This window comes from Pholcus phalangioides, unplaced genomic scaffold, assembly GCF_987345545.1.
Source record: "Pholcus phalangioides strain wild (caught in Gottingen) unplaced genomic scaffold, Ppha-v1.0 ptg000011l_1, whole genome shotgun sequence".
NCBI lineage: Eukaryota > Metazoa > Arthropoda > Arachnida > Araneae > Pholcidae > Pholcus > Pholcus phalangioides.
Genome location: NW_028301604.1, coordinates 23,826,312 through 23,840,964, shown reverse-complemented (window position 1 = coordinate 23,840,964; position 14,653 = coordinate 23,826,312). Strand labels below are relative to the sequence as shown.

At 34.6% G+C, this 14,653-nt stretch overlaps 1 protein-coding gene across 4 annotated transcripts in view; it reads right to left on the bottom strand.

Annotated features, from left to right (window-relative positions):
• LOC149080246 (DNA (cytosine-5)-methyltransferase 3A-like) overlaps positions 1 to 14,653 on the bottom strand; it is a 187,917-nt gene that overhangs the window by 19,945 nt on the left and 153,319 nt on the right. For 3 of the 4 annotated variants that reach the window (XM_089239331.1, XM_089239334.1, XM_089239333.1), the window contains 3 exons: positions 12,922 to 13,073; positions 4,888 to 4,973; positions 376 to 411 (listed from right to left, as the gene is read on the bottom strand). In XM_089239331.1, coding sequence (XP_089095457.1) covers positions 376 to 411; positions 4,888 to 4,973; positions 12,922 to 13,073 — 274 coding nt within the window. The remainder of the gene's footprint in view (positions 1 to 375; positions 412 to 4,887; positions 4,974 to 12,921; positions 13,074 to 14,653) is intronic. The other variant, XM_089239332.1, reaches the window with a different exon arrangement.

Here is a 14,653-nt window from a genome sequence, read left to right as displayed (position 1 = left end):
TATGGTTTAAATTAATTATTTCCTTTTTTTTAAACTTCTTCATTTATGAATCTTTATTTCATGAATGATTTAAAGCTCAATCAGCCTCAGCTTCCATTTGGCTCTTTTGGGGAGGGGGGGGGGGTGGAAGTAGAACCAGTGCTCCCAATAAAAAATAAAGTAAAATAAATCTTTAAAAGGAGACACTGAAGGAAATGAGGTTAAACCACTAGCTATAACAAGAGAATGATCCAAAAAGCCTGCTGCCATATTTTCAAAACGTTCTGTTCACTTCTCCAATGTAGGTGCTAGGTTCTGCTTACCTCAGTCGGCCTTAAATGTGTTCTAATTACTTAAATACAATAAACCACACAAAACTTTAGTTGATTGACTCACTCTTCTTTCATCAATTTTTCCCAATACTTCTTTGAACTGGAAAAAAAACAACAACTATATTGAAATAAACTTTTTTAACACTGACTTTAGTTATTTTTAACACTACATTTACCGGAGTGATCTTTTTGACCATTATTGCAAAAATTCATGATACTGTTGTAAATATTGATATATTTTTAGATTAAACCAAGTGCCATAAGAACAAAGGCTCTTCTGAAATATTGTCCCATGAGGCAGGGGCGTAGCCAGAAATTTCGTTCTGGGGGGGGACCACTTTCATTTCGGGGGGGGGGGGGACCAAAGTGACAGAACAATGGATTTGGCCATCTTTTTCCCTTTTTTTGGTCATTTTCTCACATTTCGGGGGGGGGGGGAGACCAGACCCCCAAGTCCCCCCCCCCCTGGCTACGCCCTTGCCATGAGGGTTTTTAGGGAAACGGGGGCAAACCCCATGAAAAATATTATGTTCATATTTTTTTGAATTTGCATTGGGAATTACATTGATTTTAAAATTTTGGAATGCAAGTTGCTCCATGACAATCAAGTGACAACTCCCATACAACTCAGGCGTTCCAATAAGGCAAAACAATGAAGGGTTACTAGAGACGCCAGACTTTTCGTACGTAAGGAATTCGATAAAACACATGGGGAGGGGGGAATGAGGGTACATGCATTGCTTAGTATGTTCATGAATTATTGAGGGCACGCTTCACAAAAACTTCTTGGGGATTAAGTGATCTTAATTATTAGGGTTCTACCACATATGCCCCGCCCCATCTCAGCTGGAGCAGTCAAGAGATTTTAAGTTTGAAATTAATTCTCAATTTACCAGTAGAAAGAAGGTGAGGTGTCATTACAATTTTGTTGCTTTTGTTTTCAAGTTATTGCAACAGCCAAACAATTTCATCATTTCTTGTATAATTGCATAATGATGTCAAAATAGTTGTGTTATATACATGTAAAGACAGATTATTTGAAGGCATTCTACTGCGTTTTAGAAATTAGCCCTTTTTTTTAAACACCCTGTATGTTTGCTCACACCTGAAATGTAACAGAGCATGGGTGATCTATACCAGCATCTCTTAGAGATAGACGACCTCTGCACAAGTTGCCCTAAATATCATTCAGACTACCTAGCAAGTGTGCCACATTTTGAAATACATCATCCTATTTTGTTCCTTCTTATTTTGGAGTAGTCTCTTCCTGATTGGCTCACAAATACTGCATAGTGATTGGATGTGGGGCATAGAAATCACCAATTCTGAGCCTGATCATTTCTTTTCCGCACAACGATGATACTGGCACGAGCAGGAAATTTTCTTCCCTGAATATTCTGAGGGAAAATGGACTACTTACTGACGTCACAAGCAGCGTGCAGAGGCCTTCTATCTCTAGGAGGTGCTGTCTATACTCTATTTTTAGAAGAGAAAAATATAATAGTAACTTTATTCCCTAAAAAATGCATTCATAGTGTATTTCAAATCTTTTTTAAATTAAAAAACTAAATTCCCAACTCTAGTAGTTCTAATGTTAAACCCAAAATTTAGATGAACAAAAATACTTATGCTTACATGTAGAAAATATTTTACTCTATTAAATTTCAAATAGGCTCCTTTTCCCATTTCTTATAACTAGAGGGTTACAATACTTGATCAAGAAAAATATAGGGAATTAGGATAGTAATTACAGGATATTGCTTAAGTGTCAAAGAGTTTTAAAATGTTAGCAAAATTTTCCAATTGTTCCCAAAATTATCAGATGACAACCAGGAAAATTAGATTCTCGCAGAAATAAAAGGCTTAACTCTACAGGGAGATAAAATATATTGCATTAAAAAAGTTGAACATGATGAATGTGCAAGTTAAATACTTACTTTTGCATATCAGCTATATTCTTAATTTCAATCGGATTAAACTCAAGAAAGTTTATTAAAAAAAACCATAAAAAAAAAACCACAATTTTTAGACAAAAAAAAAAAGGGTCTAAAAAATGGGTCATAAGGTCACACTGTGCTTTACACAACCATAATACACATAAAAGTAGAAATTTCAGGACTTCAAATTTCCCCAAGTAGAAAATGTTGACAGAAAATAAGGTAAAGGATTTTTCATTTCTCAAGCTCGGACGACTAAACAGGATTGGGAGCATGGGTTTTTATTTGCATTGAAACCTAACTACAATATAACAGGATATATAAAAAAAAGTCAACACTAGAAGGACCATGCCAATTATTTCGACCATTTTCGATCTTCTTGCTTCATTTTCATAATCAACCAGATTGTTCAGAACGTTGAAAAATTTCTCAAGTTTTTCTAAAAATATTGAAACATTATGCTGTCTAACTATCATCAGTATTGAAAAAAATTGGCCAAGATATTTTTAGTTGTACCTAAAAGGACCATGGCCAATCAATTTGAATGGTAACATTATAGCATGCACAGCTAATATGTTGTTGAATTGTAACACCAAATTCCACCTAATATAGATGTTCAAGTTTCAGCTAATGGAAAGCCTTCTTACTGAGTGACTAATGATGAAATAAAAATACTAGTTTAGCCAAAATATAGCAATGCGAATCATTGAATCTAATCTAAAAGCTGGTAGAAATGTGAACTGATGACATATATATGTTTTACTATACCAGTACTTACTGCGAAACTGCAACAGAATGGCTGCAGACTTCAAGAATAGAAAATTTCATGTGAAATCCAATAAGGACCTCTTTATATGCAACACGTTTGATAACAAAAAGACGTTTTATTGTATGTTCAAGGTTAAGAAAAAAAACACATTCCACAAAGTTCAGTTTATTTGAATTTAAGAATATATATTCTTAAAGTAAGAAAAATAATTCCTGAAATCACTGAGTTTCACAACAAAACAAAGTATGGTACTGATCAAATGGCTCAAAAGCACTCGGTGCAAGTATTATTCATTTACCACTAAATGTTTTCTATGACATTCGACTTAGCCTCAATAAATACCTGGTTTGCTAGCAGAAAAAAATATAAAACCAGAAGTGTTGTTTGCTTCTTGTTAAAAATTAGCTAAAAAGTTTAGACCTTATGTGTCAAGAAATAAGAATTTTGCTTACAACAACAAGCGCTATTGTATCAGGAAAAAGACCGGTCAGATTTTGTCATGCAATAATAAAACAAATGATACATTTTCAATGGATAAGAAATCTGCCAGCAGAAAATTCATTGCTAATGCAAGAAAGTGCTTGAAAAATTTAAAAGAGTGATGTGCAAATAAAGTTATAATGTTTAGAACATTGATTTTTTTTATCAGTTACCATCAAATGGGGTGACTTGGGTACATGCTCTCTAGTTTTTTATTTTAGATGACACCACACACATAACCACTGTGAATGAAATAGAAAGGTACTTTTGCAATGAAATGGACACTCACTCTTGCGAATTCCAGGTCCATCCACAAGAGTGAGCCTCCATGATTAAAAATGGTGCCAAAATCTCTCTATTTTTTACACCTACTTTTATAATAACCCATGTTTAAAGGTTTCATGAAACCATTTCAAAACTTAGTTTACAGAGTTTAGAGTTCACATCTTACATTCTTGATAGAAGTTTGCTTTGGTAGGTATACTTATTGTTTAAATTTTGGATAAATTATCTAATTAAATCAATTTGTAAATTAATGATTGTATGATTAGTGAAATGTTTAAGAATTGTGGGGAGACTTAAAAACAGTATTTTATATTATTTATCCAGGAAAAGGAATAACCCTTGATGACTTGGATAGTCTAAACTATATATAAAGAGGCTTCAACCAGTAATACTAATCATAGTAGAATCAAAAATAAATGAACTGCATAAGAGGCAAAAAAGGGAAAAAACCGCTTTTTCATGCCAAAAGATTCTGAAACTGATGCTCCTGCACCACAAGAGAAGACAAACACTTTCTAACTCCTACAGAACAGTTTGATGAAGGATAAAGTAGACCAGACATCACAGTTGGAAATTTTATTTCTGGTCAAATAGGAGAGAAGACAATAAATATACCCAGGTCAGATTACTGAAATTTTTGATGATGAATATCATGTAAATATCACAGGAAAAAAATTGGTAAATATTGGAAGTCAGAGCTGAAAGATGAGATTTGGGAGGTATTCATCTAAATCTCTCTCGGTATTGACAGACACGCTCTCCAAAACAGGCATGTTTGACTAAGTAGATTTACAATGTACACATAAAAGAATAATTTCCACTAATCTAAATATTTATAATAAAAACAAAATTTATGTATTTATACCTTTTATTTCTTCCAAATTATTTCCAGTGGGTGAGGTAGAAATATACTTAATTTAAATTTTTTATTTACCTGCAATACATAGTGTTTTTTGTTCTTTCTTTGCTAGTGTCAGGTAAAATTATTTGATTCAACTGAATTTTCTTTTGGTATCAATTATATTTTTCTTGGTGCCACTTCCAGTGGCTTATTGAATAACGATTGAATTAACAAAAATGTTTACCAATCAATATGGTTACTTACGCATGTATTCCTGGAATATTGCACCAGAAAAGACGAACCCTGTTTTGTGCAGAAAAATACTTGGCATCAATGAAAATAGGTTCTATCTGTAAAGAAATTTGCCAAAAAAGCATATATATGTCTTTTCAATGTTCTATTTCTTTCAGAAAATGATTTATGTGTACATTTACTAATTATTTATTTAACTATAAAATAAGGAAGAAGTACTGTAGTTTCCAGTGTATATAACCTGCACATGTTAGTTTGACTACTTTGAGAAAAAATACCATAGTATAGTCTACAGTGGTATATAATCTACATTTAAAAATTTCATTTATAAAGGATGAAATCTCAAGAGGTAAAAGGAGATGTTTTTGAAGAATAAATTTAGAATTTTCTACTTAGACATCTGCTATGATATATATATCTTTACAAATTAATTTTTAAAATATTTATTTCTATTCCAACCTCTCAGAAAGAAAAAGCTACGCATAAACCAAAGCAGTATATAATCAGCACTAAGCAATTCTAATGTTTTTAATGTATAATCTGTAGATTGCATGCAGGAAAATAATAGTTACTATTCAAAAAGTAAAATAATACTTAATAAATATATTTCATTTAGATGTCAATAATCAATATTATAAAAATTAATGCAGTGAAGCCATGCTACAACTCTCAATATAATGATAAATTCCCCTATAATAATGATTTCTCAAATCTTGTTTGATGTTGAACTCCTCTTGATACAACAATATTCTTTACTATGATAAACCCCTTACAACAATATTTTTGGAAGATATTTTGAAACTGCTACTAAATACTTTATTTTTGTATATAGTACTCAAAATCACCTCTATCATAGTTTTTAACACTCATGTAACCTTTTTTTTTAATTTATAGTACATCTAATAACATTGTTACTTTGGGTGATTGTGTGATGAAGTTGTTGATATTGCTACTTTCTGTATTTTACACAAAAGCCTAATGAAATAAACCTCTTCACATGGGGGCAAAATATTTGAATATTATTCATCAACTATACATATTTGCAGCAAGTAAATTATTGTATGTATGGTAATACATATGGCAGTAACTATGCCAAATTAGAAGAGATGTTAATAACATAAATTTCGTGGTACATGTGATAGTGCTTCTCTATATAACAATACAATCACAACAATATTTTTTCTTGGTTCACAGAGTATTGTTATATTTTATTTTTCTGTACATGTACTTTACATGCACATATGTTACTGCCAAAGTCCAAAATGTTGGCCAGTGGCTGGCATAGTTGATCTGTCCAATGTTTGAATTTTGGGGGTTTGTCTGACCCCTATATATCAATCTCTGTATATCCCTATATATTGATCCCCAAGATATTGATATTAAAATTCCTTTAATCACACATTAGGGTTGGATAGCTAATCATAATTATCACAAAAGTGTTCCTACTTGGTGATGACCCTGAATCATACCATCAACATATAAGGATAGATACATAAGACCAGCCAAAGCCTGAAATTCAGACATTGGCCAAGTTAACTGAGGCCAGCGATACACACACAGTTCACAAATTGGCCAATTTTAAGTATTGGCAGCAACGTATGCACAGTACCAAGGAAAGTCTCTTTGATCTGAAATGATTTGCAACAGCAGAAATAATTTAATACATTAATGTACAATATTTTTAGCCAGAGGGAGAAATTTAGTATTAATCACATAAAATGTTATTGCACATTATAAGAAATAAAGTTCAAAATATAAAACTTTCATTTCAAAGATATTTAAGTTCTTTATATACAGGATTGAGATATCTTGGTATAAACCAGATGGAGGAAATGCATTCAAGCTCTTCTTTTCCTCTTTGAGATACTTCATTGATAACCCCATGAACAGATTGTTTTTTTTTTTTTCGCTTTACCTAAGCATTATTTGTTTTCCTCCCTCACTATGGTTTAAGAGTAAAAAACGATAGTGTTACATATAGAAGGTAGCCCAGGAGAGGGAAAAAAAGAAAGGAAAACCTGCTACATTAATCTCCCCCCTCCTCAATATTGACAAAGACACCTTTTTTTAGATGTATCCCTGGTACTTTAACTGCATAGCCTACCATCCAAATTTGTCATCAAAAGTCTGTACATAAAGAAATTACTCCTTAGACTCAGTGGCGGATTACCGCACAGGCGCATGAGGCGCGCGCCTGGGGCCTCGGCAGAGCGGGGGGCCTCCAAATAGTTGTGTGCTTCATCCTACATATGAATTTACATGCGCATCAACAAATCTCTTGAACTAAGTACAGTATCTGCTCTACCTTTTTTTTTTTTTAACCGCAATTTTTTTTTTTTAATGTATACTGTACCTATAAGAGTTATGGAAGAAAAACGGGAACTAAAAGAAAAGAACAATTTACAAGACGCAGCTCTCAAGGGCCAGTTCTTCCCCGACAAAGAAAGAAGAGACATTGTAAAGCGATCATTCAGGGAGGGTCATTTTCAAACAGTATTTCCCTAAGCGCACAAGCAGGAGGAGGGGTGAGAACAGCAGGTCCTAATGTCTGTCCGAAATGAAAATTGGAGTGAAGGCATAAACAGATGTCTCATTCCACAATATTAAATGCTTTTATAGGCGCCAATAATACGACAGCTTTGGTGTAAGCTTTTGTATACAGTATAATGGATGGCAAGATGGCTATCGGCAAGCGGCGACATCGACAGGAAGAGACACTCGTACTAATTAAAATGAATGTAGTAGAGCTCTTATTGTGATTTTGTCTCCCACTTGTTTGAATGAAATACTATAAGCTGGTTCAAACAACATATACATTTGCAATCTATGACTGGAACCATACGACCATATGACAAAAAAAAAGTGGGGTTTGAAATGAATGCTGAATGACATGCATTCTGAATCACGTGATTTTTCTGTTTCTCTTTTAACACTCCCTCCCCGGCTGAAAAAAATCAAGGGGGTTTCTATTCCTTCTTTCTAAAAAAAGAGCTACATTTTTGGATTGGTCAAGGAGGCTTGGGTAGACAACATCTTTGTGTCAGACCGAAAAGTGTTTATTGTTAATGTAATTGTAATGTGTGTTATTGTAATGAAAAAAATTTCCATGCCGATCCTCAAGATTTCCTTTAGGAAATAGATTGCAGAGTCTTCAAAAATAACGGTAAGCAAAACTAAAAATATATAAATTATCTGATAAATTTTTATTTGAGCATTTCAACTACAGTAGTCTCTCGAGAATTCGATCGTGCTCTAATCCAGCACGTCCAGTAGTCCAGGATATTTAGGTGGTGTGGTGTCACTTTTCTCCTGATGCCCTAACCCCTTAACACGTTCTAATATTTCTTAATTGCTGATCAAGTCCTGACTATGTCTTTGCACGAAATTTCATATATTATTTCAATGGGTTTCTTCAAAGTTAATCCAGCAATTTCGGTAAAATCTGGCACACCGTGGTCTAATACGTACCGGATTAGCGAGAGTCTACTGCAGGGGTCTTCAATCTTTGAGGCATAGCAGGCCATATTGAAACATTTTATAAAGTACGCGGGCCACAATGTTATACTGTGGCATTTTTCGTTATTAAACGAAACGGGGGGGGGGGGCATAATATAGAAGATTTTTATTCACTCTGAATACAAATAATACAAAGGCAAAGGCCACAACAGGCAGAGTGCCCAACGAGGTGGCTGAAAGAGAAAATAATAATAATATAATAATAGTAAAAATAAAATAGAATAAACAAATAAAAAATAATAATTTCTAAAAAAAATTTTTTAAATAATTTCTTTCATTGACAATAATTTTAATTCATTCTGAACTAATTTCTTCCATTAAAAATATAATTCTTATATTTACTCTGATATAATTTCTTCCCTCTATTGAAGAAATGTTTTTCTATTAAATATTATCAGTATCTTTATATCAAATCAAATATATTATATTTGAGATATTATCAAATCTTTATTAATCAGTAATATTAAATTACTACAACTATGACGGATCTCCATTTTTGCCGTGTGGCTGAAGGCACCAGGGCGGACATCTTAGATTACTAAAAATATGATGCAGAATTTTACTGTGACTTTTTTTTTTAATGGGAGTGTGATTATTTTTGATCTAGTACCAGAGAATATCATTATATTTCCTTATCTTATTTTTGTGTTTATGGTTTTGGTGATGCAAAAATAAAAAAAAAGTTATGATTTTCATAATACTGTTCATTTTAGTGAACCATCTCGTTCTTATTAGGGCCAAAAGGGTGCAGTGGTGGATAAACGCAAATTTGTGGGTGGGGGCGGTGGTTGTGACAATGTGTTCAATTTTTCAGGACGGTTCTGATTTTTTTTGGAAAAAATTCTGAATTTCCCCCCTTTTTTAAGCAAATTTATTTTCTTGGTTTGTTACTCAGTCAAAAACGTAGAAAACGTTTTTTTTTCCATTTAATTTTTCTGCTCTCGGGGGGGGGAAGGGGGGGGTTGACAGTCCCTACCTTTAATCCGCCCCTGATAGGGGGGGCCTCCAGATCAGGTTGCGCCTGGGGCCTCCCAAAATCATGATCCGCCACTGCTTAGACTTCACAAAAAATTTCATTTAATTTTCTACAGTAACTTTAGGCAGAAATAATGTATCTTCTTCTATGCTGCACTAGCAATTAAGGTTACCTGGGTTTCCCCAATCCCAGGATCTTGAGAATCAGACAGGCCTGCAACTAGGCTGGGGCAAGCAGGACACTGCCCTGGAGCCCCAAACAAAATCGGGGCCATAAAAAAATATTGTACACTTAGTTATCATATTTCTTGGACATTTTGACAGTTTCTAGTTTGAAATAATCCTTAAAAAAGACAAAAACCACATGTTTTTCTTCAGCGTTTTTGGTTTGAACACCCCCCCCCCCCACCCTTTCAAAAAACCACCACTGCGCCTATTTTGATCTGATTTCAGTCTATGTATTTTTTTTTCAGAAGAGTGTGTGTATGTCAGGGCCATGGCCCCCACATCCTGGAGCAGGGTCCCCAGACCAGACTTTTCATGGGCCCCTTTATAGTGAACTTATGGCGTAAAAAAACTAAAAATGATGAAAATCGTCCCAGCCCTGTCAGCCTCCCCCTTGTGGGGGGCCATAGTACCATATATACAGGGCTGTAGGGTACCTTCTTGGGGCCCTGGGGCAGACTTTTCCGTGGGGCCACTTTTGAAAGGGTAATTATTATGCAAAACAAATGTAAACTTTTGTGGGCCCCCATTCGGCTCGGGACCCAGGGGTAGTGCCCTGGTTGCCCAGCCTAGTCACAGTACTGGTGTATGTACAAAACTTAAATCATTGAAAAATGAGAAGGGAAGGGAAATGAACCGATTCTTTTTCTGAGCATAACCCTTTCAAAGAAGCCCCAAGATTGCACACTACAGCCCTGGAATCAGAATTATCCATTCTTGAAATTCAGTGCTTGCAGTCATATAAGCAATATAATGAGTAATTAATTTGAAATATGTATGAATATTTATTTGATAATAAGCAACGTTATGAAAACTAATATGTAAACACAAATAATAAACAAAACTCAGTTTGCAAACCCAAGATGACTGAGAAATGTGTAAAGAACAAAACAGAAGCTGAATGATGAGTGCTTGATACAAAAAAAACTGTTTGGTTTGCATTTTAACATGCAGTAAAGCCAATGGATTACAAAAACTGCATCATGAAGTTTACTGTTAATTCTGGAGTCTATATGCGCACTTAAGAAAACTTTGATTCCTAGTGTCACAAAACAAGACAAAAAAGCATCTTAATATAGCAGCAAAAACACCACTAGTCCTCTGAAATTTTTTTTTTTTTAAAAACGTACTACTTTGAACGCAATTACACATGCCTGCAACCAAGGCCAATTCTGTACATTTCTCAAGTGTAAGGAATAATATTTTGGTAAAAAAAAAAATCACCCTCCCCTTCAGCTGGTGCTCTAAAAAAAATCTCCCCCTTCTGCAGCCACATAGTTTGCAGGATTCATGATCTGACCCTGCTTGCAACTTCCTTTTGAGAGAGGAACCTAGTCTTCCAGAATGGAAATTATCTGCTTTCCGAGATCGTCAGAAAGATACCTTGAGTCATCTCTTATACAAATACACAGGCCACAACAGGCAAAATGCTCAATGAGGTGGCTAAAAAAAGATGCTATAAAAATATGGATGTCAAATATAGCAAATCTTAGTGATTCAAAATAAAGTTACAATGAGGAGAATTCTGTTGCATTCATTTTTTATACATTGTCTGGTTACCCTGCATCTACGCAAATATAAATTCTTTCATATGTTTCAAGCCAACATATTGTTTTAAACTGTATGATCAAACACCAATTTTCCACAAATATGCCAATTGAATACTTTTTTCCCAAGTGTTGCCAGTTTGTGAACTGATTTTCAAGGTCAAATTGGAATAAATTTGATTTTTTTTTCATTTATTCTGTATTTAGAATTATTGTTTTCAACAAAAATTTTCACTCGGAGTAAATTTTTGTGTTTTTTACATACCATTGCTAGTGTTTTTATACACGACCACACACTTTTTGTCAGGGGTAGCAATACCAAAAGAAATTCACCCTGTAATTTTGTTCCAAGTTTTGTAGACACAAATGATTAAAATTCTCAATTTTTGAAAATTTTTGAATGACAAAATTTTGAATGGAAAACATGGAGATTGTTGTAAAAAGTAATGGAAATAAGAAATTTGAATCGCCAACATAAACTCTCAAACTCTGCAAATAGTAGGGATACACTTCTCAATATATACAAGAAAAAATCTACTTTTTTCCAAACCACTAATTATCAATAAGCGATCCAGCACTTGCAACAATACCCATAGACCCCCCCCCCCCCCACTGGTGGAAAACAGTCCAGTCCTATTCTAGTCATTTTTATATACAAGTTGTCTTACCTTCGAGTTCATGGTTGATTAAATTATTCTGTGATATTTTCATTGTTCATAGTCCGAAAAATGTGCGATCCTGATCACATTGCCATTTTGAATTATTGTTGCCAATTTTATTTTCTAGAAAGTTGCTATAAAAATCTGTTTCACTATGCAAATTGGATAATATATATTTGAGATAGTCGGTCCCAGGAGTTGGATCGTGCCTTTTTTAGGTATAAATACACTGAGTCACGATCGTCACTTCGCATTCGCTCTCAATTCCTCTTTCAGCTCAGTATACATCACTTAAGGTGAAGGTGGTCGCCTTTTGGTGAATCATCTACAGTATGAAATAACTCATCTCACTGGTACTCGGCACGTCGCCGGCTGGCTCCGGATCTCATCATACCTCCTCTCTAGTCATCAGTTGTCACCACAGTCGTCTTGGATCCTGTCATCGTTTGTCCGTCATTTGGCTTGGCGTCGATCGTTGCTTCCGATCCCGGCCGCCCGATCGTCACCTCGGCTTTAGTCGTTGAGCCTGCAGTTCTCGCCACCACGTGGAGCCTTATCTCGGGTCGTGACCTTTGCTCACTCCCGTCAAGGTCAATGACGCCACGGCTCGTGTAATTCAAGAAAGATCGTCAAACTTCTGTCGCCGGACTATATTGATGAGTCAATGGACTTGCATGGGGATTGGTATGAATTTGAGAAATAATTTTGTTAATAGTAACCTACATAATTGTTAAAAGTGTTAATAAATTTACTTATGTTAAAATCTGGAAATTCTCTTGAAATCATTTGTCTCTCTCTTACTATGTATTGATTACACTGATTTTGCCAGATCAGAATCCTGGGTCGTTATGCAGGGATGTCGCACACTCTACAAAGTTTGTCATACATAAATGATGGAAGCAGTTTAAAGGTTGAAATAGAGCAGACATGTGGCATAAAGTGTATCTTAAGATCACATGGACTTATTAGATAGGCAACAGATTGTCACTATCTTAACTTAAACCACTAATGCAAATGCCAAATTTTATAAGAGGCAGTGGGACATCCAGCATCCGTGAAAACAAACAAAAATGCATGTACTGAAATTTAATAACATATTTAATAATATAACTGAACGCACTCACTTCAAAATATGAAGTTATTTCATCCCTGTTCGAGGATGACATTGAAGCAACATTTTCAAAAAGAAAATAAGTTTTTCTTCCTATTGAGGAATTTCCATCTTTAACTAACTTCAAAACTCTGATGAAGTCTTTCACCAGTACACCAGTTCCATCTGAAAAAAACCACATGAACCACAAATGATTATCGCTGAAAGTGATTTTTTTTTAAACCTAGCAGGTTAGTTGCGCAAGGCCCTATAAATGAATCTCATTCCCTATAAAGTGGGCATTATAAGTATGTTAGTGTTGGTATATGTTATACTAAATACCAACTCTGGCCATATTTCTATATAGCAGTTTACTGCCATTAACAAAGTTGGGCTGTAAATGAAGGCACCATCTATTGGTGGTCACCTAAAGCCAGGGTTGTCTTAAGAGCATCATGGGCCCCGGGCCAAGTGGTTTTTCTGAGGCCCTACCTTGTAAATTCTAAAAAATTTCAACCGAATTTCATTTTTGTGAGACCCCTCTTCTCTTGAGGTGCCCGGGTGGGCCCATGCGTTAAAACGGCACTGCCTAAAGCTCATTAGGGTAAATATCTTATATTCTTCCCCGGTTTAAACCTGGGACCTAGTGGCAACTTTCTGTGGTGTCCTTATAAGAAATGACTAAAAGAACTAAAGTGATAAGAACATAAAACACCACCTAGTGTTGTGTAAGGGAAACTAGGGAGTTCCACCTCGGACATCAAGTAGACAAGATGTCTAAATGTTCTGCTCTTTCCTCTTTATAAATTCTTCCTATATATATATGTATGTAATCTATCTAAGTCTAACGTAATAATAAATACTCATCAAAATAAATACCCATGTGTTATCCACTCGGCTAACAAAGTGTTAAAGAAAACACAACACTTTCAATGTGGTTGATGAGCATATTACCACCACACACCACTTGGACTCCAAAAAGTGAACTAGTCTCAACCCACACACATGAAAGTATTCATTCCTTCAGCAGCCATAAGGGTAAGCTTGTATCCAGTTACCAGTATTTGCCACCCCACCTCCATAATACCTATAAAAATATTAGGTTTGAGCCCTCCCAATATTTCTAATAACTTTACATCTATGTCAGCAGATATATGTACAAGCTAAATTACCTTTATACTGAAAAAAAAAACCATAATTTTTGTGCTAAATACTTTTTCTGATAAGGAAAATGAATTAGCATATAATCACTAATATGCTCGTTTTAACACAATTTTCTCACAATATCTCAAAAGCGTGCCTCTGAACTAGTTAGGGAGTGGATTTGTTTGCTTAATCCTACAATACTAACTGACATAAAATCTGATCAAATCTGCATGTTAAAATTCTATATATCTACATTTCTAAAATGCATAGAACACTAACTCTACATTATTTTAAAACTGTCAACTTTATAAATTCTCAACTTGGTGCTTAGTTATGCAGTTCAGGTCAAAATAAATTTTTCATGTGTGTGTTAAATTCTACCTATTTATTTTTATTAAATTAAAATTTTTAACTACATTATGACAACCCATATACACTGGTGAAATAAATTAAGAGAATTTGCATATTTTATCGAATTTCATGAAAAGAATTGAACTGAATGTAAAACCACTGCTTCTAGACAAAAATGCAAATCTTGTACGTCAAATACGTAAGCGTACACGTGTGTGTAGGGGGAGATAGTAGAGAAACAGGCTTTATAAGCGCGCGTAAGTTAAGAC